This window comes from Myotis daubentonii, chromosome 7 (assembly GCF_963259705.1).
Source record: "Myotis daubentonii chromosome 7, mMyoDau2.1, whole genome shotgun sequence".
NCBI classification, from domain to species: Eukaryota; Metazoa; Chordata; class Mammalia; order Chiroptera; family Vespertilionidae; genus Myotis; species Myotis daubentonii.
In genome coordinates, this window is record NC_081846.1 from 21,845,247 (window position 1) to 21,872,286 (window position 27,040).

A 27,040-nucleotide genomic window follows, 5' to 3' on the forward strand; every position below is an offset into this window, starting at 1 on the left:
GCGCGGGCGCGCTGAGTACTGGAAGGCGAGAAGGATAGCGAGGGAAGAGGCGGGAAGCAGATAAGGAGAGATAATGAGGGGGAGACAGGGACGCGGGGGACAGGAAGAGGGGGACAGAGCTTCTACACCGGGCGACCAGGTCCAGGAGGGCGAGACAGGCGGGAGTGGCGCACGAGAGCAGGCCAGGCGCGCGCCAGGGCTCAAGAGAGCTTCCTGGGGTTTGTGAACAATATCCTCCCGGGTGCCTGCTCCCCTGTTCTCTGGCCCAAGCACTAGCCCTTGGGTCACCCCAGCCTAGAAAAGCGAGGACCAGGCGGTGAGAAGACCTGAGCTCAAGGAGGCAGAGCACATCCAGGGTGGAAGGGCCACAGCCCACCTGGGCAGCGCACCTGGCCCATTCCTGGAGACAGCATCTCACCAGGGGTCACTTCCCTCCTTTTAGGGCTGAGTACCAGGACTGGAAGGATGGGGACCCCGTCGGGAGACTGAGGTAGGGAGGAGGAGAGAGACAGGTGATGGGGCTCTTGCCTTCCCCTCCCCACCTGCATCACACTCCAACCAAGTGGCCGTAAAAAACTGGCAGAGGATCAGCGGGGTCGGCATCCCAGCCTCTTTGCGCCACCTGGTGGTGATGAGGAAGAAAGACAAAGCAAGTGGCCGTGATGAGAAGGGAAGGCAGTTGCCGCTCCCCACCCCTGGATGAGTCCGTGTTTGGCCAGCTAATCATCCCCATTTCCACTTCTCTCCATAGTCTTCTGCTCCTCCCCCTCCGAACAGGGTTTCCCCTCGAGTGCTGGCGTGGGCCTGAGTCACCCTCCCAAGCAGCAAACTCTGAGAGCTGTAGAGGAACTAGAGTCACAAGTGGCAGGCTCAGGCTGCAGCCCCCGCTCTCCGTGCCTCCGCCAGCCAGGCCTTCCCAGGTGAGTACAAATAGCCTCTGGGGTCTGGGGGAGACTGGAGGAGGGAAATGATGCCAGGAGGGAGAAGCTGAGGAATCTTGATGGGTATGAGGGACAGGACAAGATGCATATAAGTGTTCATGGATTTATAAACAGTCTGGTCTGGAAGGGACTTCAGAGACCCTAAATCCAAACCTCTGGTCTACATATGGGGAAACTGGGGCCCAAGAAAGGTGTGTGATGTGCCCAAGGTCACAGTGAATTCCAGGGCCAGGATGGAGACCCATGTCCCTTGACTCCCAGTTCAGTGTTCCCTGAATGCCATCCCCAACCCACCCTCCCTCTTTACTCTCCTTTTCCCCGTCCTATCCTCTCTACTGTGCCTCACTGCTTCTTCACTCTCAGCCACCCCCAAATTCCAGCAACCAACCACAGCTTGGGAGGCAAGACCCCTGGGTTTCCTACCCCATGCCCAGTCTTTGCTCCAGGCTCTCAGAATAAGCCCACTGGCCCTCAGGGGCCACAATATTCCTCCCTGAGCTCCAGGACCCACTGGGGGCGAAGGGGCAATCTGAGATTTAACTGGGAGAGAGCAGCAGGATTAAAGCCAGGTGTCCTGCTCCCCACACCCCAGCCCCAGCCCTCAGGCCTTGCCTTACTTCTGCCTCCCTCTCCTCAAAGAACGCATATTTTCCGCTCAGCTGGGGCTCAGGAAAGGATGAGAATGTGTCTCAAGGATGATGACTCTCTGGTAAGGCTCCCCATGGGAAGAGGGGGAGCATCCACATGGCATGAGCACTAACAGGCTCACTCACATCAAGTCAGGGCTGGGAGCACGGGCCCTGGGGGCACACAGACCTGAGTTCAAATTCTATTTTCACAACTTAGTGCTTTGTGGCATTAGGTAAAAGACTTATCCTCTCTGAGCCCCCTTTTCACCTTATCTAAAATGGAGTTGATAGCCAAAACCGGTTTGGCTCAGTGGATAGAGCATCGGCCTACGGACTGAAGGGTCCCAGGTTCGATTCCGGTCAAGGGCATGTACCTTGGTTGCAGGCACATCCCCAGTGGGAGGTGTGCAGGAGGCAGCTGATGGATGCTACTCTCTCATCGATGTTTCTCTCTATCTCTCTCCCTTCCTCTCTGTAAAAAATCAATAAAATATACTTTTTTTTGGTAAAAAAAAATAAAAATTAAAAAAATGGAGTTGATAACCTGCTAGGATTATTGTGGGGACTGAGTGAGACAAAGAAGTCAGGCACTAGGAACTGCTCCGTAAGTGGGGGCCATGCCATCACCTTCCCACATGGGCCTACAAGAAAGAGCTGGGGTTTTATTCTGCCAGTTAACTCACTGTAACCCTAGAGCAGTGATGGCGAACCTTTTGAGCTTTGGCGTGCCAGCATTTTGAAAAACCCTAACTTAACTCTGGTGCCGTGTCACATATAGAAATTTTTTGATATTTGCAACCATAGTAAAACAAAGACTTATATTTTTGATATTTATTTTATATATTTAAATGCCATTTAACAAAGAAAAAGCAACCAAAAAAATGAGTTCGCATGTCACCTCTGACACGCGTGTCATAGGTTCGCCATCAATGCCCTAGAGCCATCCAATTCCTTCTCTAGGCTGATTCTTCCTTCGTGTAAGGAGAGGATCAAACAGCTGAACCCAGAGACTCCTTCCGGGGTGAACTTCCAGAGCCACAGGAATCATATCATTTTCAAATATTCATGGCAGAAGAGGGGGCTGCCCTTAAGGTCACCAGGGACCTGAAAGGTGAGTGAGTCCCGAGAGATTTTCCGGGACTGAACTGAAAGAGAAGTGAGGGGTCTTGGGAGCCTCTCCCTCAGAGACCTCACTCCCTGATGTCTGATGTCTGATGTCCACCATCCTCCTCACAGCTGCTGTCTCTGCCATCCTCCAGGGCTACGGGGGTGGGCATCAGGTGACAGACGCCAGCGCTGAGCTGCACGGACTCTGTGGCTGCCTGGAGCGGCTGCTGCAGGTGGGGCCCTGCCCTGTCCTCCCCTCGGGTCTCCTCCCTTCCCCTCTCTCCAGGCTCAGATAACCAGGAGGGCTTTCCCAGATACTGAGGGAAGAGACACCCTTCCTTTGCTACCATGCACCACCTTGTCCCCCTCAGTTAGCAAGACCTTCCTGACATCTAACCTCACTCATGTAGCCTGGGAGGGGTGGGGAGGCAGGGCTGAGGCAGGGAGGGGCTGGGGGCAACCACCCTGCTCTGAAGACTACAGTGTCAGAGGCACAGATGTCCTAGAGCTGGCCCTCCTTGCTGCTGGTTAGAGCCCCAGTCATCACTATCACTAGCTTTTACTGAGCATGTACTATGTGCCAGGCTAAGCCTTTACGTGCCCACCTTACGCAATTCTCATTCTAACCCCCCGAAGTGATTCATGATCTGCCCATCTCCCACATTACATGTACACCCTTCCTACTTATCTGATTATGTGTGTGTGTATGTGTGTGGCGTGGGGGCGGGTATGGGTGTGAGTGCATGAGGTTTGTGTATATGTGATATGGGTATGTGTGAGTCTCCTGCCAGCCTGCCCTCTATCTGCTGCCCTCTAGTTGCACTGGCCTCCTTGATCTTCTAAAGCACACCAGGAATGCACGCACCACAGGGCCTTTGCACGTACAATTTCACCTGCCTAGAATGCTCTTCCCCCACAACTTTAGATGGTACACTTTTTTTATTTCCTTCTGATTTCAACTTGAATAGTATCTCCTCAGAAAGGCTTTCTCTAACCACCTAATCTAAATTTTTAATACACACATACCACATGCACCACACATACATACCATCATATACACACATGCGTGCACACACCACCCAATTCCTATTCACTTTTTCTGCTTTATTTTTTCTCCTTAGCAGTCAGTACTATCTAACTATATATTTTTACTTTTTCAGTTTGTTCATTTTCTGTCTCCCCTTCCAAGATATAAGCCCATGAGGTCAGTTTGTTCATTGCGGTCTCCCCTGGACTTAGAACAGGTCTGGCACATAGTGAGTGCTCAGCATTTCTGGAATGAATGAATGGGAACACTGAGGTCTCAGAGAGGTCAAGCAGCTTGCTCCTGGCCACACAGCCAGTAAGGGCAGAGTCACTGAGCCGGGTGTGTCTCACAAGCCCTTGCCCCTCTGCCATGTGCCCGCTCAGCATGCTGGGACACAGGGTAGATTCTAGGAGGAAGCATTTCTATGACTCCTTTCCCTCCTCTTGCTCCCAGTTTGACCAGAAACAGCAGAAGAGCTTCCTGAGACCTCAGAAGGATTACTGGGATTTTCTCTGCACTGCCCTAAGGCAGCAGCGGGGGAACACAGAGCCGGCCCTTTTTGTTCATTCACAGGACAAGGTACCCAGAGCCACGTGGCAGGCATGCTGGCCCCAGGATGATGGGGTCCTGCCACCAGGCCCTTGATGGGGATCACTTGGGGGCCAGGGGACACAGGCCTGCCAGAGGCCCTTGTCTTATCCATCCCAGCTCCACTGGCCATAGACCCCCTCGCTGGTCCTCAACTCTCATTAGTGCTATTCTCAGCACCCCTCCAGCTGCCCTTTCCTCCCATGACACCCTTTCTCATCAACCACCCATGCCCTCTCTGTGCTGGCTGAGTTCCCCTGGCCTAACACCACCCCACTTTGCCCCCTGTGTGCTCTGCAGTTGAAGACCCCTCTGGGAAAAGGCCGTGCCTTCGTCCGCTTCTGCCTTGCCCACGGACAGCTGGCCGAGTGCCTGCAGCTCTGCCTCCTGAACCCAGAGCTCACCAGGTGGGGCCTGCTCCTGCTCGTACCTGAGCCCACTGTCCCTCCTTCACGAAACTTCCCCCTTCATCCCCACAAGGATGGTTTAATATCAAATGAGAGAGATGAGGGGAAAGTCAAGGAAGAAAGAGCAGATGGGAGGTTAGAAGCCCAGTCATGAATGACACTTCATCATGATACTTAGGCCCCTCACTCTCCAAGGGCCACAGCCCTGCCTGGGGAATTGTCCCATTATGGTATGCAGCAGAGGTGGATTCTCTGAGGTTGGGGGTGGCAATAGCACCAGGGCCAAAGGCCAAGGATGCTGATCACTGTGAACACAGGGAATGGTATGGCCCCCGGAGCCCTCTGGTGTGCCCTGAACTCCAGGAGGACATCCTGGACTCCCTCTATGCTCTCAACGGGGTGGCCTTCGACTTGGATCTGCAGCGGTCGGACCTGGATGGGGCCTGGCCCATGTTCTCAGAGTGAGTGGGTACACGTGGAGGGAAGCTTCTTTTCATGCCTGCTGCCACAGCTACCACCCACCCCAAGCGAGCCCCAAGCCCTCAGCCTCTAGCACCATCCATTTCTTCCTCCCTTCTTGCTTTCTGAGCCCCTGAATCTCCACCTCCCTAGCCTTCAGGATAACCTAATGATGCCGCATGATGTTGCATAGAATATACTCTCTAAAGAGCTGTTGGGTGGCTGGGATAGAGTGTTAGAAGGATGAATGGGTGGTGGGATGGTGGATAAGTGGAGGGTGGGGACACATGGATGGATGAAGAGGGGAATGAGTGCACGAGGGTGGAAGGGGAGGAAGGTGGAAAGAGGGGTGGGCTGAATGGGTGGTGGGAAAGATAGAATATCCTGCATCCAAGAGCCAAGACCACTTCTGGAGAGAGGACCAGGGTCTCCCTGCCCCTTTTACTTTCAGGTCCCGCTGCTCTAATTCCAGCCGGACCCAGGGAAGACCCAGAAAAACCAAAGACTCCCCAAAGGAGGTGCTTCTGCCTGACCTTCACTCTGAGCTGCCTCTTCTCCATCTCTGCTGGGACCCCTCGGGTTGAGCAGTGACTGAGCCCTGTACCAACTGGACAGACAGACAGAGAGGCCAATGTGTGGACGTGGGGACTGGGGACCCACAGAAGCAAAGGCTCATATTCCTAAGTGGTGGGGATATCGGGGAGAGAAAGGAATGGCTGACATCACCTGCAGAAGCCAGTGGGGCCCAGGGAGGAGGTGCTAGAGAGGGTGACCGGGAGCTTATAGGAAACAGTCCAGGGAAACAACCTCTTCTGGAAAATTTGCAAATGTCTCAGTTCAGTTCAGGGAGCGGTTGAAGAAGAGCCAGATCACCTGGTTCAAATCCCAGCTCCAGCCCTTACTAACCACGGTCCTCCAGCAAATTATTTGCCATGCTCGCAGGGCGATTGTGAGGATGCCTTGCGACAGACCATGTGTAGCACAGATTAAGGCTCCTGCCACATGCTCAGTAAGTAGTAGTTTGCAGTTATCATCATTCCACGAGCTCGCTTTGCACCCCCACCAGCTTCCAGGCACCAGGTCCAGAAACTATGAGGACTCAGTCTCTGACCTGAAGGATTTCCAGGTCTGTTCAGGGAGGCAGACCCTAAAGGAACACGCTGTAACATGACATGTGAAGCGTAGGGGTGTGCACAGGGGAACGTGGGGTCCAGAGAAGGCTTCTTGGCAGAGGTGACTCTTAACAGACTATTGGTCAATCTAAGTTTTCATCACAACCCTACAAGGCAGGTATGATTATTTCCATTTTGCAGACAAGAAAATATAAATAAGTCAAGTTCGGAGGGAAAGATCAGAGGAGAGGGGTGGGAAGAATGTAGGGGAAACTAGATTCATGCAGAAGATAGAAATGAAGGAGGGAGAAGGGTGTGAGCTAGCGGTGAGGGAGGAAAGGAAATCGAGAAGAGAAGAGCTGCTGCTCCCTGATCAGGTCAAAGCTGGGGCCTCAGATCAGATCACCGGATGTTAACAATTCAGATTCCTGACCCTCCCCCAGATCTGTTGGATAGCATTTCCAGTTGGGAGGGCCTGGGAATCCATATATTTAGCAAGCTTGTTGCATCAGGGCTGTGGCCTTTTCCATGCACCAGCTTGGTGAATTGGTGCTGAGAAGGATGATGATGGGTTTGGGGCTTCTCTGCAGATCTCAGCTGTAAATGGAGGCCCCAAAGGAGTCCAGCCAGAGGAGGCACACACCAGCCAAGCCAGCTGTCTGCAAGATGCACCAAGGGAAGACTGGTTGGCTGGACTCCCTATGTCCCAGCAACATAAGCATCTTTCTCCCTTTTTGGAAAAGAAGAAAGAAGATCCCAGGAGCCTCAGGGCCCTCCACAGCATGTGTGAACCAGAGGGGGAGAGGCTACAGCAAGACCAGGAGATGGGAGCCCCACCGACAGAGATCTGCCTGGAACTCTCAACACCCAGCATCCAGGGGCCGAGGGAGAGGGCCAATCAGGCTCTGAAGGAGGTGGTAGGGACAGGGGGTGAGGGCCGAGGGGTCCTGCTGAGTACAGAGGGTCAAAGAACAGAGGGGACTCATGAAAGAGAAGCAGAATGGGGTCACAACCAGGGGCTGTTGGTCTCCAGCCCCAGAGGGATGAATGAGGGCTCCATGTCACCAAACAGGCAGAAGAACAAGGAGCCTAGCATTCTGGGGGAGCCCAGCGTCCTTCAGGGCCTGGGAACAAAGGAAGGCTCCACCACAGAGAAGCCACAAGAGCAAACAGGAGTGACCAGTGTGACCAGGAAGGAGGAGCAAGCAGAGGTGGCCTTGCAGGATGCGGTCAAGGTGAGAGCAGTTGAGCTCTGTACCTGTCTGTTCTCCCCAATCTAAAGTGGCCCATAGTCAGAGGTCTTCAATGGTAGCCTGGGGATCATTCCAACCCACAGATCAATATTTATTAGCCCATACAGGATTAGGATTATTGTTATTTGAGGATGTCTTTTGAATAATTCACCATAGTCCCCACCTCTACCCATTGCCTCATACCAGGCTCATTTTATTCATCAATACTGCTACCTTGCCCCTAAAGACATTTGCATTTGAGATACCTTTCCAAGGTTTTTCTCAGGTTTCAAAGCTCTCATTCTCAGCAGGTTTCCTGCCAATATGTAAATCCTACTGTTGCATACCTCAACTAGTTGCTCTTGTTGTAGTTGGGTCTTCTGGAGGTCACCCAAGACTGTTTATAAGCCTTCCTTCAGCCTCCGCCTAAGGCCAGAGTCTTCTGGGTCCTTAAGCTTTGTAACTTCCACCCCTCAATGAAGGAAGACATGGTGGCTCCATGCTCACCCAGGGGCAGAGCCAGGCATCACAGCTCCCAGTGTTATCCCCAGTCCTGCCTTCCACCCATGGGTGGTCTCACATGGTCTGAAGTCTCATGGGGTCCTTTGTCAAGTCATTTTGGGGCTGGGGTCTCTGACCCTCTTTTTCAGCTCCCTTTCCCTTTCTTCTTTCCTCTCCTCCTCCAGACCCTCAGACATAGGCTGCAGAAGACCAAGGAGCAAGCCTGGCACCAGGAGCAGCTGCTGAAGGAGCAGGAGAGGGAGCTGAAGGCACTGCAGGAGCAGCTCAGCAGGTAACCTTGGCAACCACTAGCACACATGGGAGTGAGAGCCAGGAGGCTGGGGGGACAGGCGGCGCTTCATAGCTCCTACTGGCATTCACGGTCAGTAAGCATCTTCTGGGCTCTTCCTGTGCACCAAGCTCTGTGAGGGCACAACTTTGAATTCTGAGGCATACAGGGCATTGTTCCTGCTCTCAAGGACTCCCACCTTCCCCTCCCATCCCTCCCCCTCCCCCTTGCCTGCCTCCTCCTTCACTGGCCTCCCTGTGTAGCCCCCAGGATAGATCTATACCTCCGGTCCCTCCCTTCCCTTCCATACTCATCTTGGCCTCTTTCTGTTGCTTCTTCTGGGCCATTCCTCTCTCTTTGCAATCCACTCTGCCTCCCTGCCCCACACACTCCTTGTGTTCCTCTGTCTCTCCTTTTCCTATTCCTCGTTGTACAACCTCTCTTTCACACCCTGGGTAGTCATAATCATAACGACCAGGCACTGTGTCCTTGGCACTGTTCTAGCTGCTTCCTCATAACAGCCTTATGAGATCGGTTCTCTAAAACCCCCATTTCACAGATGAGGAACTAAAGCTCGAAAATACTATACAATTCACTCTCCTGCTATTTTAGCAGCTGCTCCTGGTGCTAAAGATTCCCATGATTCAGGCCCAAAGCGAATGCAGGGCTTTGCCCACCCAAGGGTTTTCTCTGGGGATTAAGCTGGAAGGCTCCAGCCCCAGGCTGCTCCCTGCAGATTGCTGTCCTGCCACCGGTCATCCCATCCATCATTGTCATTCCACAAACACTCAAAGTGCTTGTGTCAGGCCTGTTCTATGTGCCTGAAATCCTCTTGGGGGCAAAACAGACAAAATTTCCACCCTCAAGGAGCTTACATTCTAGTGGCGAGGCAGTCAGTAATAGGATAAGCAAATAAAATAAAATGGAATGTCAGATTACAATAGGTTCTAAACGGGGAGGGAATAAATCAGAGGAGGGGAATAGGAAGTATCGGGGTGATATTAAATAAGGTAGCATGGTCAGGGAAGGCCTCCCTGGAAAGGTGAGGTTTGAGTAAAAGCCTGAAGGAAGTGAGGCGTGAGCCCTTTGGATGTGTGGTAGAAGAACGTTCCAGGCAGAGGGAACAGCAAGAACAAAGGCCCTGAGGTGGGAATGAGCATAGCAGGTTCTAGGAACATCAGGGGGCCATGATGGCCCCAGTTGAATGAAGAAAGAAGGGGATGTAGGGAAAGGTCAGGCAGGTAATGGGGACCAAGTTAGGGAGACCCTAGTAGGCATCAAAAAGGCCTTGACTTTAGTTCAGAGTGAAATGAGAGCCACTGAGAGTTCTGATCAGGGAAGGGACAAGACATGACTATTTTAATGTTTTAAAAAAACATGCTTATTTGTTTTTTAAAACAACTCAATGGTTTTAGTGTATTCAAAGTTGTGCATGGATCACCACAATCAATTTTAGAGCATTTTATCCCCCAAGGAAAACCCTGTACCCATTAGCAGTCACTCCCACTTCCACCTAACCTCCCAGCTCTAGGCAACACTAATCTGCCTTCTGTCTATAGATGTGCCTCTTCTGGACTGACCTGTGTTTTCAAGGGCTCTGTGAAGCTAGTCTGTGGGGAAGCAAGGGTGGAAGCAGGGAGGCCAATGAGGAAGCTGCCCCGCCGTGCAGGGGAAGGCGATGGTGCCTGGGACTGCTCTGGTCGCAGCGCGGGTGTGGAAAATCTGCTGGATTCTGGACCCAGTGTAAGGTTAGGCTTCCTGAGGGATTGCATGTGAGGTCTGAGAGGAAGACAGAAGTCAGGAATTACCCCGAGTTTTCTGGCCAGGAAAGCTAGAATCACCACTGACCATCTGCTGTGCAGAGTAAGTTAGTGGGGAACATTCAAAAGTTTAATTTGGAGCATGTTAAGTTTGAGACACCTGTTAGACACCCAAGTGGAGCCTTTGAGGAGGCAATTAAGTGTGCCATTCAGGAAAGAGGCATGGGCTCAGGGTCTATTGGGAGTCATTGAAACGGGGTGGTGAGTGACAGAAGCTCCTGAGGCATCAAAGTGGTAACAGGTTATCTCAGCACCAAAGAACACAAGTGATATGGGGTCCATTTGGTCAGTCAACAATATTTACTGTGCCTCTACTAAACCATGAGCAAGGGTGGGGAGATAGCAGTGAACAGAACAGGCAATGTCTGTTCTCACAGACCTGGGGAGACAGACAGTAGATCAACAAGTAGAAATACAGTGTCAGGTAGTCATAGGCGCTGTGGAGAAAAAATCAACCCAGGAAAGGAGGAGAGGGGAGAGAGAGGCAGGACAGCCTTCTAGATTTAGGATCAAGAAAACCCTTCTGACATTTAAGGAGAAACCCCAACCATGGGAAAACTAGACTAGGCAGATATCTGGGGAGGAATCCTCCAGGCTGGGGACCAGCAAAAGCGAAGGCCAGGAGAAGTGTGCTTGGGAACAAGCTGGCTGTGTGGCTGGAGCAGAGGACGTGCCTAGGAGTCTTCAGCAGGGGCTTTCATGGGCTGACCTAGGTTTTTAAAGGATGGCTCTAGCTCAGCGGTTCTCAACCTGTGGGTCGCGACCCCTTTGGGGGTCGAACGACCCTTTCACAGGGGTCGCCTAAGACCATCGGAAAACACATATATAATTACATATTGTTTTTGTGATTAATCACTATGCTTTAATTATGTTCAATTTGTAACAATGAAAATACATCCTGCATATCAGATATTTACATTACAATTCATAACTAGCAAAATTATAGTTATGAGGTAGAAACGAAAATGATTTTATGGTTGGGGGTCACCACAACTGAGGAACTGTATTAAAGGGTCGCGGCATTAGGAAGGTTGAAAACCACTGCTCTAGCTATACTGTGGAGAATAGACTGAGAGTACACGGGGTGCAGAGCACAGGCTAGATGTATAGAGAGGACAGCAGACCATCCCAGCAGCAGGCCCCAGAGCAGAACATCCTATAGTTCAGGGGTCCTCAAACTACGGCCCATGGACCACATGCAAATACAAATATTGTATTTGTTCCTGTTTTGGTTTTTTACTTCAAAATAAGATATGTGCAGTGTGCATAGGAATTTGTTCATAGTTGTTTTTTTTTTTAAGCTATAGTCCGGCCCTCCAACGGTCTGAGGGACAATGAACTGGCCCCCTGTTTAAAAAGTTTGAGGACCCCTGGTATAGTTCCTATGAAAACACACTTGGGCCCTGGCTGATATGGCTCAGTGGTTAGAGTGTCAGCCTATGCACCAAAGGGTCACAGGTTTGATTCCCAGTCAAGAGCAGGTACCTGAGTTGCAGGTTTAATTCCTGCCCCTGGTCCAAGCACATGCAGAAAGCAACTAATCAATGTGTCTCTCTCACATCAATGTCTGTCTGTCTCTTTCTCATCCCCTCCCTCCGCTCTCCTTTCTGCCCTCCCTCCCTTTCACTCTCTTTAGAAAACAATGGAAAAAATATCCTCGGGTGAGGATTAACAAAAAAGAAAGAAAATACACTTGGAACTGAGATATGGGACTGCCCTGGGGTCACTGGGCAAGTAAACTATCTCAGAAAAATGAAATAAGCAGCTAAGAAATGAGGAAGCCGAAGACTAGAATATTCATGAAAAGTAAAAACATGGCCCTGATCCAATATCCAAGCACAAAAACACTCTTTCTTAAGGCTGCAGGGATGGGCTTTTTGGAGTTCCAGTGGCTCGCTGTTGTCAGCTTGATGTCATGGCCCACCCAGTTTTTTTCCCTGGAGCAGGCTACATGACAGCATTTTAAAAATTAATAATTCAATTCTTTGTCAAGCTTCGTCCCCCAAACACACTCAGGCCCAGGGTCGTGGGCACATACATCAGCGGTCATGGGACACGTACCGCCAGAGTGATGGAGTAAGGGGTGGGACCTTTATATTGCCAGTTAGTTCAGTCGATTTCTTGGAACCTTCCAGGAAGCCACTAAAGACAAAAAGAGGCAAGAATAAAGCTGAGGCGGTTCCAAGCCCGAAACTGAAACATAAATTTAAGGAAGTCATATGCTTAATATTACATTTTATAATTTAAAAGACAATGTAACATAATTTTTCAAAATATTTTAAAACCAAAAAATCACTCCATATTCTATCCCACTTTCCTGACTTCTCCAAGCACCAAAATTATTTTCAGCTGGACACAGCCTGCCCAGCCTGGTTCCCAGATGCTCGCCTCCCCAAGAGAGCTGCCATGATTGTGGATATTTTAAAATGGAAATATTTCTATTAAAAATAGCGCCAGAGTAAGTGAAAGCTACACTGACACTCCAAAGATGAAACTGGAACTACAACTCAAATACAGAAAAAACACCATGAAAAATCAACTGAAGACTTGCTGGAGAGAACCCTGATAACCAAGGACAGAAAGTAGAGACTGGTAGGAAGGGCAAAGATGTGAAAGGGGTGGCTGGGCTCCCACAGACAGCAGTTGAAGGTTCAGTAGGGATATCTCAGCTGTGGGGGGGGTTCCCACTGAGAACTCTGGGATCTAAACCCAGAACTGGGCTCCCCAGCCCAGACCACCAGAACTGAGAAAGCTGTGAAAAGCAGCAGGGTTACTATCTGCCAGCCAGAGACAGCTGGAAATGCAGGCACACTCTTAAAAGAGCCAACACACAAAATTTTGTGTGTAGCCACTCACCTTGGGCTCTGTTAGAGGGAAGGCAGAGTGGACTGGAGCTGTGTGAGGAGAGTCCAGGGTTGGGGGCTCTGGGGTTGGAGCTTGGAGGGCAGCCACCCTGGTTTCCTGTGCTGAGTCATTCCCTCATGCTGCTGAAGACATCTTTCTCCTACAGATCTTTGCTCTCCAGGTGGTTTTGGCCTAGGGGAAAAATAGTTGCCACACACTGTTGGGAAAGCTCTGGCCCTACCTTGTGGTCCATAGCCCAAGGCCAATCAAGGCTGAAAACAATCAGACTACAGATCTCTGGAGGCTTTGAGTCTTTGCCTGACTCCTTCTGGGCCTGGGGCTAAGAAAAACAGACCCTGGTGTACATCTTGGAAGGACGAAGTGCACATCCAGCCCCAGCAGAGGGAGCCACAAGCTGTGGATTGCTGGTAGCCCCAAATAGGGCACTCGGGGCCAATCAGAAATAGCATCTGACATTGTTCTGCATTAGAGATTAGGAGTCATAACAGATCTACCTAATACATAGACACAAACCCAAACAGGTAGCCAAAATGGAGAGACAAAAAAAACAACCCCCAATTGAAAAAACAAGAAAATACCCCAGAAGAAGAGATACATGAAATGGAGATAAGAAATTTATCTGATATAGAGTTCAGAATAATGATGGTAAAGATGCTCAGCAGCATGAGAAGAGATATAATAACTATGAAAAAAGAACAGTCAGAAATAAAGAATGACATAGCACTAATAAAGAACACATTGGAGTGAATACACAGCAGATTATGGAAAGGTGAGGATTGGATCAGTGAATTAGAAGACAGGGTAGGGAAAAAATCACTCAATAAAAGAACCGAAAAGAAAAAAAAACAATTAAAAAACAGGAAAAGAGCGTAAGGGAGCTGTGGGGCAACATGAAATATAATGATATTCACATACTAGGTGTGCCAGAGGAGAAGAAAGAGAGCAAGGATCAAGAACATGTTTGAAGGAATAATGGCAGAAAACTTCCCTAATCTGGTAAAGGAAAAAGTCATACAAATTCAGGAGGCACAGAGAGTCCCAAGCTAGAGGAACCCAAACAGGCCCATGCCCAGACACATCATATAAAATGCCAAAAATTAAAGAAAAAGAGAGAATCTTAAAGGCAGCAAGAGAAAAGCAATTTGTTACCTACAAAGGAACTCACCTAAGGCTGTCAGCTGATTTTTCATCAGGAACTCTACAGGCCAGAGGGAATGGCATGAAGTACTCAAGGTAATGAAAAGCAAAGATCTGAAACCAAGATTACTATATGCAGCAAGGCTTTCATTCAAAATAGACAGTGAAATAAAGAGCTTCCTAGACAAAAAAAAAAGGCTAAAGGGTTTTATACTACTAAACCAGCATTGCCACTGTTAGAGGGACTGCTGTAATGAGAAGAAATAGAGAGAGAAACATAGGCATACAGAATTAAAATGGCAATAAGTAAGTACCTATCAACAATAACCTTAAATATAAATGGATTAAATGCTCCAATCAAAAGATATAAGGTAGCTGAATGGATACAAAAACATAACCCAATTATATGCTGTCTACAAGAGACCCACCTCAGAACAAAAGACTCACACAGAATGAGAGTGAAGGAATGGGAAAAAAATTTTCCAGACAAATGGAAATGAAAAAATACCTAGGGTAGCAATACTCATATCTGACAAAATAGACTTCAAAATGAAGGCAACACACGAGACAACAAAGGTCATTACATAATACTAAAGGGATCGATCCCACAAGAGGCTATAACCCTGGTAAACATATATGCACCCAATATAGGAGCACCTAAATATATTTTAAAGACTTCTAGAGACTTTAAGGCAGTGGTTCTCAACCTTCCTAATGCCACGACCCTTTAATACAGTTCCTCATGTTGTGGTGACCCCTAACCATAAAATTATTTTTGTTGCTACTTCATAACTATAATTTTGCTACTGTTATGAGTCATAATGTAAATATCTGATATGCAGGATGTATTTTCATTGTTACAAATTGAACATAATTAAAGCATAGTGATTAATCACAAAAACAATATGTAATTATATATGTGTTTTCCGATGGTCTTAGGCAACCCCTGTGAAGGGGTTGCGACCCACAGGTTGAGAACCGCTGCTTTAAGGGAAAGATCAATAGCAATACAGTCATAGTGGGGGACTTTAACACCCTGCTGACTTCACTGGATAGATCTTCCAGATCAATGAAACCAAGAGCTGGTTCTTTGAAAAGGTAAATAAGATTGATGAAAAATTAGCCAGATTCATCAAGAAACAAAAAGAGGGGACCCAAGTAAATAAAATCAGAAATGAAAGCGGAGAAATAACAACTGAGTCCTAGGTTTGGCTCAGTGGGTAGAGTGTTGGCCTGTAGATGAAAAGGTCCCAGGTTTGATTCTGGTCAAGGGCTCTTACCTTGGTTGAAGGCTCCTCCCCAGCCCAGACCCTGGTAGGGGCTCATACAGGAGGCAATCAATCAATATGTTTCTCTCACATCGATGTTTCTCTCTGTCTTTCCCTCTCTCTTTCATTCTCCCTAAAAAAAAAAAAAAAATCAATGAAAAAATATCCTCAGGTTAGGATTAACAGAAAAACAAAAAAAAGAAATAACAACAAACACCACAGAAATACAAAGGGTTGTAAGAAAATATTATGAACAACCATATGCCAACAAGCTGGACAATGTGGAGGAAATGAACATATTCCTAGAAAAATACAATCTCCCAAAACTGAATCAGGAAGTATTTGAAAACCTGAATAGGCCAATAACAACTGATGAAATAGAAGCAGTAATCATAAAACTCCCAGCAAACAAAAGCCCTGGTTCAAACTTCACAGGGGAGTTTTACCAAACATTCAAAGAACTAACACCTATACTCCTCAAACTATTAAAAAAAAAAATCCAAGAAGAAGGAACACTTCCAAGCTCTTTTTATGAGGCCAGCATTATCCTAATTCCAAAACCAGACAAAGACACTACAAAGAAAGAGAATTATAGGACAATATCCTGATAAACATAGATGCTAAAATCCTTTGCATTCAATCTATAGTAATGGAGAATTAGCAGATTTCTGTTATCAGCCAGGGCAAGACTTGAAGCCAAAATATCCTATTTTAGAGATAAACACACAAAAAATGTTCCAAGACAGTTGTCCACAGCTTGCTCCGTGCCTTCTCTGCAAACCTCCAACCATCTGCTGGGCTCCATGCAGAGACACAGTGTGGTGGTCAGTCAGCCCAACAAGGGGAACTCATGTCAAGACCATCTTTATAACTCTTTGAGTCGGAAAGGAATCAGCGCTAAATCTCAGCCTTATAAAAGGTCCTCATCTTCCTCCATCTTAGTAAACAAGTCAGCGGACTCCATCAACTACCCTAATGAAATGGGAAGGAAACAGCTGTTGTCTTTACACAACAGTTCAAGGTGTGAGAGTCACCAGGATTTGCTGCCAGGTATAGGTGACTCATGTCAACAGGGTATTGGAAAACGCTCAGATCTCACTCTCCAAGACTCACAGAAAGTTCTGGTAGTAAATAGAAATTTGCCCTTAAATGCCCAAATAGCTACACAGAACTATTTTTCCAATTTCAAAGAGACTAAAGGAGACGAAGATGACTATGTGGAAATAAAGTCAGAACATGAGTCAGAGTTAGAGCTATCTCACAATCGTAGAAAGGAATCTGACCCAAAGATTGTGGATGTGGCTTTTCTGATAATGTCAGCAGCAACAACACGTCTCACTCTTTGGATAGTCCGTGCACTCCCAAAAAGCCAGTGAGCGGCAAACTTGGGGTTTCACCCTATCTGACACCGTAGGATGATTCTGACAAACTGAATGACTATCTTTGGAGAGGCCCATCTCCCAATCAGCAAACATTGTCCAGAGTCTAAGGGGAAAATTCCAGTATCTTAGTTCTAGCAGCTTTGCCTAAGGTTCTTAATAGCAGTTGCCCGAATTAACTTCCTCATATGCTCATGAATTACAGATCCTGAGGTATGTTTTATATGTACCAGATTAAAACAATTTTGTGATTTTAAAAAATTAAATATGGAAATGCCATTTGACCCAGTGATTCCACTTCTAGTGGAATATATCCTAAGAAACCAGAAACACCAATCAGAAAGAACATGTGCACCTCTATGTTCATGACAGCACAATTTACAATAGTTAAGGTCTGGAAACAGCCCAAGGGCCCATCAGTAGACAAGTGGATAAAAAAGCTGTGGTACATTTACATCATGGAATACTATGTGGCAATAAAAATAGAAGGATCTCTTACCCTTTGGGACAGCATGGAGGGACCTGGAGAGTATTATGCTAAGTGAAATAAGCCAGACAGAGAAAGACAAGTATTACATGATCTCACTCATATGTGGAATCCAGTGAACAAAATAAACTGATGAACAAAACAGATCCAGAGACACAGAAGCATAGAACAGACTGCAGAGCCTCAGAGGGAAGTCAGGGGAGGGTGGGTGGGTGCGTGGGTGGGAAGAGATCAAACAACTTGTGCACATTTATGCATAAACCATGGACACAGACAATAGGGTGGTGAAAGCCTGGGGCAGGTAGTGGGGGCGGCTAAAAGGGGTCAAGGGGGGGAAGGGAGACATATGTAATACTTTCAACAATAAAGATATAATTTTTAAAAAATATTAATAAAATGGAAATATTTTTTAAAAGAGAACAAATAGAAGTGTTGGCTTGACTCCTCTAAAGGAAGACACAAGACTAGACCCTGTTTTCATTTCTCTGAAGTTGGTGAGGAGTCAGCCTATGTGTCAGTCCACACAGTGCTCAGTTTGGTGTGTGGTGTGGCGTTTGTGGAGTGTGGTATGTGTTATGTAGAGAATGTGCATGGTGTTTTGTAAGTGTATGTGGTACTAGTATGTGTGGTGAGTACATGTGATGTGTGTGGTGTGGTGTGTGTGTGTGTGTGCCATGTGGTATGTGTGCTGTGCTATCAATGTGGGTGTTGTTATGTGCTGTTATAAGTGTATTTGACATATGGTGTGTGTATATGTGCAATGTGATGTGTTTGTGTATGTATAGTGGGGGGGTTGGTAGATGTGGTATGTGTGTAGGGTGATGTGTGTATGTACAATGTGAAGTGTTTATGTATGTGTATGTATAATGTAATGTATATGTATAGTGTAGTGTATATATGTATAATGTGGGGTATGTGTATGTATAGTGTGGTCTGTGTGTATATAATGTAGAGGGGTGCATGTATAGGGTGGTATGTATATCTATAGTGTGTGGCGTGTGTATGTATAGTGTGGGTGTGGGGTGTTTGTTTTGGGGGGTGTATTGTAGGGTGATATGTGTATGAATAGTGTGGGTGTGTATGTATAGTGTGGTGTGGTGTGTGTGCGTGTGTGTGTGTATAGTGTGAGTGTGTGTATATTGTGTGGTGTGTGTATGTATCATGTGTAGTGTCGGGGGGGGGGAGGTGGACTTCAACTTCAGGGGGCACCACCAGTTCCTCTAGGGCTCTCTGGCAGACAGAGGCCCAGCCTAGCTCAGTCAAAGCTGAGCTTTTCTCCTCAGAACTCAGTCTTCCCTTTGTACCCAGGTGTCAGGAAGAGCGGGCCGGGCTGCAGGCAGCGCTGGAGCAGAGGCAGCAGGAGGCTGAAAGGAGGGACGCCATGTATGAGGAGGAGCTTGCAGGGCAGCGGGACCTGATCCATGCCATGAAGAGGCGGGTGCTGGAACTGATTCAGTAAGTGGGGGACAGTGGGCAGGAGTGCAGATGGGAAATGTATGGGATATAGAGGCTGGGAAATGAAAATTCTGCTCCACTAACAACTACCAAGCAGGATTCTGGGCCTTTTGTATATACTTTTTTTTTTTTAGCAACGACCTGCTATTATTACCATTTTACAAACTGAGGGTCAGAGAGGCTGACTTGGCCACCAAGGACACACAGCATATAAACTGCATAGAGTCCTCTGACTCTAAGGCAGACCCTCCACCCCAACCCAGCCCACATATACACATACCTACAAAAGTTAGGAGAAGGAAAGGAACCCATGGGCTGAGAAGGAATTGGGAGAAGGGGCAGGTTAACCAAGAGGTAATCGCATGTCCTACATCAGCCTGCCCACTGGACTTCCTCAGATCACTGGGCCTGTGGGCCTGTCCAGGTCAGCTGTCCTAGGTTCCAAAGGCTGAGCTCACCAGAATCGATTCCAAGCTGCTAAGCTCACTGAGGGATGGAGATGTGTAAAGCTTGGTCTCTGCTCTTCGGTCTAGTGGGGAGATAATTCACAGGTGTGTCATCCTTTACCCAGTTCAGACCACTACACTCAGGTTCCATTAGAATTGGAACTCTGCAAGATCATCTAAGACTAAATCCTCTTGCACAAAATCCAAGTGATAATAAAGGTGAGAAAAGGAGAGATGAACCTGAAAGGAACAAACAAAAAATGTAAGGAGTGATCTCCTCCAAGGAACTGTCAACTGGGTGGAAGAGGTATATAAAAATTTAGCTATATATCTCACAAAAGAATTTAAGTTCTCTAACAATAAAAGGTACATATAGAGCAAGATATATGATTATTAAAGGAAAATAGAAGATTTCATGGTAGAAGAAAAATATATACTCCTAAAGTGTTCAGAGTAGGATTAAAACTTAGTTCTGAGCATCTTGACAGCAGAATAAAAAAGGGAAACACAGAAAATTGCCTAAAATTCACTGGGGGCTGGCCAGTGGGAGGGACCGTGGGCCGTTGGCCAGTCAGCCCCACCCCCTAGTTAAACTCCTGGTCAAACTCCCAGTTGAGGGGACAATTTGCATATTAGTCTTTTATTATATAGGACAATGTCCCTTGCATAAGCATTTTGAGAGATATGGCCCTAAGTAAAAAGTGGGGGGAGGGAAGAGGCGCCAAGGAGGTTGACTTGTGCCTCAAGATGCTAGACCAGCCGTGGGCAAACTACAGCCCGTGGGCCAGATCCGGCCCGTTTGAAATGAATAAAACTATTGAAAAAAAAGACCGTACCCTTTTATGTAATGATGTTTACTTTGAATTTATATTAGTTCACACAAACACTCCATCCATGCTTTTGTTCCGGCCCTCTGGTCCAGTTTAAGAACCCATTGTGGCCCTCGAGTCAAAAAGTTTGCCCACCCCTGTGCTAGACCAACCACACATCATCTATTCTCCATCCTCAGATCTCACTAAAATGATTGTGAAAGAATAAAACTACCAACAGAGAGAAAGGTGGAGGAGCCAACCAGAGATGGGAGATTCCAGCTAATTTCCAGAAGCCAAAAAATGGATGGAGAAACCCAGTTAGAACTTCAGGGCCCAGAGACACCAGGAACACATATGGCAGAAGTGAGATAAGGTGCAGAAATCAGGGAAATTAACTGAAGAAGTGGATAGAAAGACCAATGTACACCTCCTGCTTTCTGCCTGCCTCCCCAACTGCACAGCACCCAACAGTTGAGGGGCTTATCTGCCAAGCAAATAATTCAAAGGTCCTTATCTGGAGAAAGGTAGATGCCCCAAATAAAAGAGCAGTGTGTTCTGGCTTTTGAGAGACCCATGTGGCAGGTACCTCCCAGCCCAGTGCCTCCTAAAGGGAAGCCCGAGTCAACCACCCCAACCCATTACTTGGAGCTCCCGTAACTTTACTGCCTCTTCTTAAATGTGAAATGCCAACCAAGCTTTCGTAAGCATTTGAGTCAGTCTAGAACATGAAGGGAGAGACAAAGATAAACAAAGACAGTTCCATCTCCCATGAAACAAGAGGCTGTGAAAAGCGACCACCCAAAGATGAGAAACATTCTTGGAAATTAAAATATCACTGAAATTTTTCTCAATTCACTAGGATTGGAAGAGAAAGATGAGTCAATCTCTCAGGAAGTAGAATAAAAAGCATAGAGAGATGGGACATATGAGAGAAATATTTAGAGATATAAAGAATCAATCCAGGAGTTCCAATATCTTCTCCAACTGAAAGGAATTCCAGAGAGAGAGAAAGAGAGAGAGAGAGAGAGAGAGAGAGAGAGAGAGAGAGAGAGAGAGAGAGAGAAAACTATCAGATAAAAATATGAGAGACTTTCCCAGTTCTAATGGACATAGATCTTAAAGATTTCATTGAGTGATCAGCACAATGAATGAAAAAGGTGGTGGGCACATCTAGATATATCATTGTGAAATTTCAGTAAAACAAAGATAGGAAGACTATCCTAAAAGACAGGCCATTTATGAAAGAAATAGAACACAACAAATTTTAAGAATCAATGGTGTAATACTTTTAAGTTCTGAAAAAAGCTGAGTTTTGCCCTGGAATTCTATGTCCAGCTAAACTATGGAGCAAGTGGGGAAGGTGATAGAGGAAAAGACATTCTCAGACAGACAGATCATAGAAAAGTCACCTCCCACACAGCCTTTCTTAAGAAGATAATTCAGGATGTGTCCCAGAAAAACAAGGAAGCAAGCCAAGAAAGGAGAAGATGTGGAATTCAGGAGACAGTAGCTCCAGGCCAGGAGAGAACAAAAGGGAATTCCCAACATGACTAGTGGGCAGCAAGGCCGGGAAGCAGTCAGTCCAGGCTGTGGCAGAATTATTGCAGGCCCAGGAGGAAGGTCTCAGGGGAGAAAGAGAATCAGCAAAATACCTTATATGAAGAATTGGGGTGGGCAAGAATAATTAGGCTAGTCTGGCCAGTGTGGCTCAGTGGTTGAGCATCAACCTATGAAGCCAGGAGAGCATGGTTCGATTCCCGGTCAGGGCACATGACCAGGTTGCAGGCTAGATCCCCAGTGTGGGTCATGCAGGAGGCAGACAGTTAATGATTCTCTATCACTGATGTTTCTATATCTCTCTCCCTATCCCTTACTCTCTGAAATCAATAAAAATATATTTTTAAAAATAATAATAATAATTAGGCTATGTTAAGGCAAGTTATGCAAGGAACAAAGAAAGGCAATTAGACACAATGCAATATACAGATGATGTCTCATAGAATTGTTCACTAGAAGCTTATGTAATTGTATTAACCAATATCACCTTAATAAATGTAATTTTGAAAAATAAAATAAAACTCTGTAAAAGAAAGGCAATTAGAAAGTCCTAGAAAAACAACAAATTCCCAAGAAGGGAAATATCATAGAACAAAACTCTGCTTGAAGCAATATGCTTACATATTGTCTAATAATATAAATACTAGTCACTGATTTTTTCACCAAAGCCCAAAAAATGATTATAATTATATAACAAATATAAATGTTACCACCTAAACAATATTATAGAACAGAATTCAATAGAACTTTCTATGAAGATGGAAGTGTTCTATATTTGTCCTGCCCAATATGGTAGCTACTAATCACATATAGTGATTGAGTACTTCAAATGTGACTGGTGTGACTGAGGAACTAAAGTTTTCATTTTATTCAATTTTAATTAACTTACATATAAATTTACAAAGCCACATGTGGCTGGTGGCTATCCTACTGGACATTGCAGGAATAGATGACAAGTTAGGAGGTGGGAGGAAAAAGGGATGCTGGCATCACTGTATTACAAAATGGCAATCCTAAGATACTACCTATAGTTAATAGAATGAGTGAGAAATAAATGTGTGAGACTATTCAGTAGAAGTCCAGTAGTAACCAATAGAGGAACCAAAAACAGGGATATAACTACATGGGGAGGAAGGATGAGGATTTAATGGAAATGATCATAAGCTGTCCTCTGACATCAAGGTAAGGAGCGCTATAGAATACGTTCTCTCTTGAAAGAGCAAGAAGGAAGGATATGAGCATGTTAATTAAATATGAAAGTACTATCAGGAGAAAGAGCTAAAAGATGTAAGTGGTTTGCCACAGAGAATGGGAAAGTGTCTATTGTCTGTGCTGTTCAATTTTTACATCATGGGCATGTATCATTCTGATAAAAATTTAAAACAACCCTCTTTCTTTCTTTCTTTTGATTTTTATTGGTTTCAGAGAGGAAGGGAGAGGGAGAGATAAAAACATAAATGATGAGAGAGAATCATTGATTGGCTGCCTCCTACACACACACACACACACACACACACACACACACACACCAACCCTGGGGATCAAGTTGCAACTCGGGCATACGCCCTGACTTTTAATCAAACCGTGACCTCCTGGTTCATAGGTTAACACTCAACCACCGAGCTACACCAACCAGGCAAAACCACCCATCTTCTTAACACATCCTTTAAAAAAAAAAAACAACAACAATGAAGATAGGTTTTGTGGTTTTTGGTTGTTGTTGTTTTTTTGGGGGGGGAGGCATAAACATCTATAACTCCAAAGCAGTTTGTACTAAGTGCCAAATAAAAGATCACAGGCATTATATGCTATAGGAGTCTGGAGCAAGAAAGCCCGGGGCCTCTACTACCAGGGAGCACTTCTCCGAGGAGGCAGGCTGTGAACAGGTTCTTCAATAGTGGGTTAAGGTTATGATGGGCCATGGGGACCTGTCACCATCCATCCAGCCTTCGAAAGACTGGAGTCTCACTCTTCGGTGTGTGAGTCTCTCACTGTCTTCATCTCTCTCTCTTTCTCTCTCTCTCTCTCTCTCTCTCTCTCTCTCTCTCTCTCTCTCTCCCCCCCCCCCCTTGCCATCACTATGTCTCTTTCTCTCCATCTTTCTCTATATTTGTCTCTCCCTCTTTGTCTGTGTCTCGGCCCCTGTCTGTCTCTGCATCTTTCTCCCTGTGTCTTTCTCCCACTGCATTTGTCTCTCTACTTCTCCATGTGTCTCTGTCTCCCTCTCCGACACCCTGACTCCCTTTCTCTCTGAGTGACCTTCTCCCTCTGTCCCTCTTTGTCTCCCTCCCCATTTCTGTGTCTGTCTTTTCGCCCCACTGTTTCTCCATCTCTTTTTGTCTCTGTCTCTCAACCTCTGCCATTTCCAACTCTCTATCTTCCTCTCTCTCTCTCTCTCTCTCTCTCTCTCTCTCTCTCTCTCTCTCTTTCTCCTCTCCTCCCCCCCCCCCCCAATCTACACATCAGAGAGAAGGACAACCTGTGGCAGAAGGTGCAGCAACTCTCTTCCGTGGCCCCTGGATGCTGTGTCAGCTGTAGCAAGCTCTTTGGCCGGCTGTCTCGGCGGTATCCATGCAGGTAATGGGTGGGACAGCCCAGTTTCCACCAGCCCACAGTCCCCGGCCCATTCCAGGGAAGGGAGGGACACAGGAACTGGGCATCTATGAAAGGCTACTTACAGCTGGCCACTCATATTACCCAGAACTTAGCAGAGACATGAATGAGAACAGAGAAAGGTCAAACAGGAAGGGCATCTGGAGATGGAATGGTGCAACCTTTCTGAGAACAGACTGATTAATAGGCTTCTCATCTGGGAAGAGATTTTGTGTACAGTGGAAGCTGCTCCCCCGGCCTCCCTCTGGGAACACAGTGGCAGGACAAGCAGCAGGAGAGAGGGAAGTGGGCCATCGAGAGAACCTGCCATTTGGAATTAGAGGACCCTAGAGGAGTGGAGCATTGGGTCATCCTTTGGGAAAGGGGAGGCCTCCTGGGACAGAGCCAGGGCAGTTCTGCTAGGAAATGAGAGACAGACAGTTGGACTTAAAGATGCTCAAACCCCATGACCCCCTTCCCTATACACACCCATGTGCTCCCCACTCTTTCCACCTTTGCTCCCAGGCTGTGTGGAGGCCTGGTTTGCCATGCCTGCTCCCTGGATTATAAGAAGCAAGAGCGCCGCTGCCCACCCTGTGCCCAGAAAGGAGAAGCCCAAGTTGTCTAACCAAGACCCACCTAGGACTGGCCATCCATTCCACCTGCCCCTCAGCACTTTCAGGACCTATGATCTGACCAGTACTACCTTCCAGAACTTGGTGATTTAGGCAGACGGCACTTGAGGAGCCAGACTGTGGTGTGGAGAGTGGAAAGGGCCAGGCTGGCAGTCAGGAGACGGCTCAAGCCCTGCATCTCCCACTGATGAGCAGGGCGACTCAGCTCTGCAAGCTCTTCTGTAACGTGAGGAAGTCGGGCGTCATCCACTCTAAAGTCCCTTTGGCTTCAGATAATCCTTGACTAAGAATAAGACCCAATGGCCTTGATTTTCTCCTCCACACTCCCTACTCACCCAGACTGCCCTTCACCACACTGCACTGTCTCCAGTCCTCAGGAGCTTCCTGTCTGGAGTCTGCTTCGGGCTCTGTTTTTGTCCCACTTTGTTTTTAACATCTTTCCTGAGGCACTACTAACATACAACACAATTCACATATATTGTACAATTTGATGAGTTTTTACTTTAATTTATAGCCATGAAGTCACCACCATATTCAAAATAATGAATACATCCATTAGTACCAAAGTTTTCTCCTGCCCTTTGGAATCCCCTCCCTTTGCTCCACCCCTAGATAACCACTTACCTGCCTTCACTAAAGACAAGTTTGCATTCCTAGAATTTTATATAAACGGAATCATATGGTCTGCCTTCTTTCACTCAGCATAATTATTTTGAGATTCATACACATTGTTGTTCATACCCACAGTTCCTTTATTTACTGTTGAGTAGTATTCCACCGCCTGGATATAGCACCATCTGTTCACACATTTACCTATTGCCAGACATTTGGGTTGTTTCTAATTTGAAGCTATTACAGATCAGTTTCCTATAATCATTGAATCTTTGTGTAGACATATGCCTGTATTTCTCATGGGTTAATACCTAAGAACGAAATGGTCAGGTCATATGGCAGGTATATGTTTAAGAAACTGCTGAGTTATTTCCCATAAAGATTATATGTTGTACCATCCCACCAGCAGGGTGTGGGCGTCCCAGCCGCTCTCCAGGGCATTTGGTTTGGGGGGCAGGAGAAGAGAGACAGACATGGAACTTGGGCCTCTCTGTTCTTCCCTTCCAACCACTGTGGTGAAGTAAACAGTCCCAAGTTGTGAGGCTAGAGGGAGGGGCTAAGTCTAGGTGACTCTGTGCAGTACTCACTCACTAGATTTTAATAAAGACAGTTAAGGATTCGTGTAGCTCTGTGGTACAAGTTATATCCTCTGACTGTCCAAGAAGTCTTACACAACTCGTTTCATTTACTGGGCACCCATTTGTGGTGTTTCCGAAAATACTGTTTCTGAAGAAGCATGGACCCCACTCTGTAACAGGGCAGACTCTCTTGCCCCGAGCAGGCATGCAGGCTGTCCCCTGCCTCACAGGACTGCCACAGCCTCTGCAGCAGTTGGGCAACTCTGTGGCTCTGACCAGACACAGCCTGTGGACCGCCTCTTGGGGTCAGGGCCACCTAGAGTTGCATCCCATTACCATCTTGTGGAGCAACAGTTTTGCAACAGCAGTTCCTGCCCTGGAGAGCTGATTAGAACTTCTCCTTAGCAGGGTCAGCAACAAGGTGGGCGGGGGAGGGTCAGGGAATGGAGGGAGGGAAGGGTTGAGGCGGGCAGAGCTGGGACTCCCAGCGCAATTAGGTCAAAAGAATCAGCATGCCTTCCGAGAGGTCACACTTGCTCAGATATTTCTATTAGAGCATGGAGTTCAGACCCGCCTGGTGAACTAATGGGGTAGAGAAGACCTAGCAGAAAAGCCTAAATTCAAAGCAGAAGCAAGATGCTCCTGGATGAGAACTCAACAGGAGGAAATCAGGGGCCAAGAATGGGAGAAAAGTCCCCCTGGTTGGGAGTGATGGAGGGCAATGCTGGGAACCAGCCTCTAGCTTAACACTACTCCCCAGAGGGTCCCCTGTGCTCACAAGCTGGGGGTGCCCCAGGCGACAATTATTTCTTTAACTAGAGGTGCAGTGCAAGAAATTTGTGCACTCGGGGAGAGGGGCATCCCTCAGCCCGACCTGCGCCCTCTTGTATTCTGGGAGCCCTCAGGAAATGTCCAACTGATGGCTTAGGCCAGCCATGGGCAAACTACGGCCCGCTGGCCGGATCCGGCCCGTTTGAAATGAATAAAATTAAAAAAAAAAAAAAAAAAAAGACCGTACCCTTTTATGTAATGATGTTTACATTGAATTTATATTAGTTCACACAAACACTCCATCCATGCTTTTGTTCCGGCCCTCCAGTCCAGT

General features: G+C 47.0%; 1 protein-coding gene across 5 annotated transcripts; it reads left to right on the top strand.

Annotated features, from left to right (window-relative positions):
* Positions 1 to 26,348, top strand: RUFY4 (RUN and FYVE domain containing 4). 5 transcript variants are annotated; one of them, XM_059703107.1, is made up of 13 exons: positions 9 to 920; positions 1,581 to 1,650; positions 2,531 to 2,681; positions 2,807 to 2,910; positions 4,158 to 4,283; positions 4,593 to 4,699; positions 5,017 to 5,160; positions 5,610 to 5,676; positions 6,861 to 7,505; positions 8,153 to 8,295; positions 18,557 to 18,703; positions 23,985 to 24,095; positions 24,636 to 26,348. In XM_059703107.1, the coding sequence occupies exons 3-13, from the start codon at positions 2,636 to 2,638 to the stop codon at positions 24,736 to 24,738; spliced, it is 1,743 nt and encodes a 580-aa protein (XP_059559090.1). In that variant the 5' UTR covers positions 9 to 920; positions 1,581 to 1,650; positions 2,531 to 2,635; the 3' UTR covers positions 24,739 to 26,348. The 5 variants fall into 5 exon arrangements, 4 of the variants coding, with proteins under 4 accessions (XP_059559090.1, XP_059559088.1, XP_059559091.1 ...); XR_009453752.1 differs by lacking the exons at positions 1,581 to 1,650; positions 24,636 to 26,348 and adding an exon at positions 20,159 to 20,485 and having other exon boundaries at positions 1 to 920; positions 23,985 to 24,096; XM_059703105.1 differs by lacking the exon at positions 1,581 to 1,650.
* Positions 26,349 to 27,040: the final 692 nt, after the last annotated feature.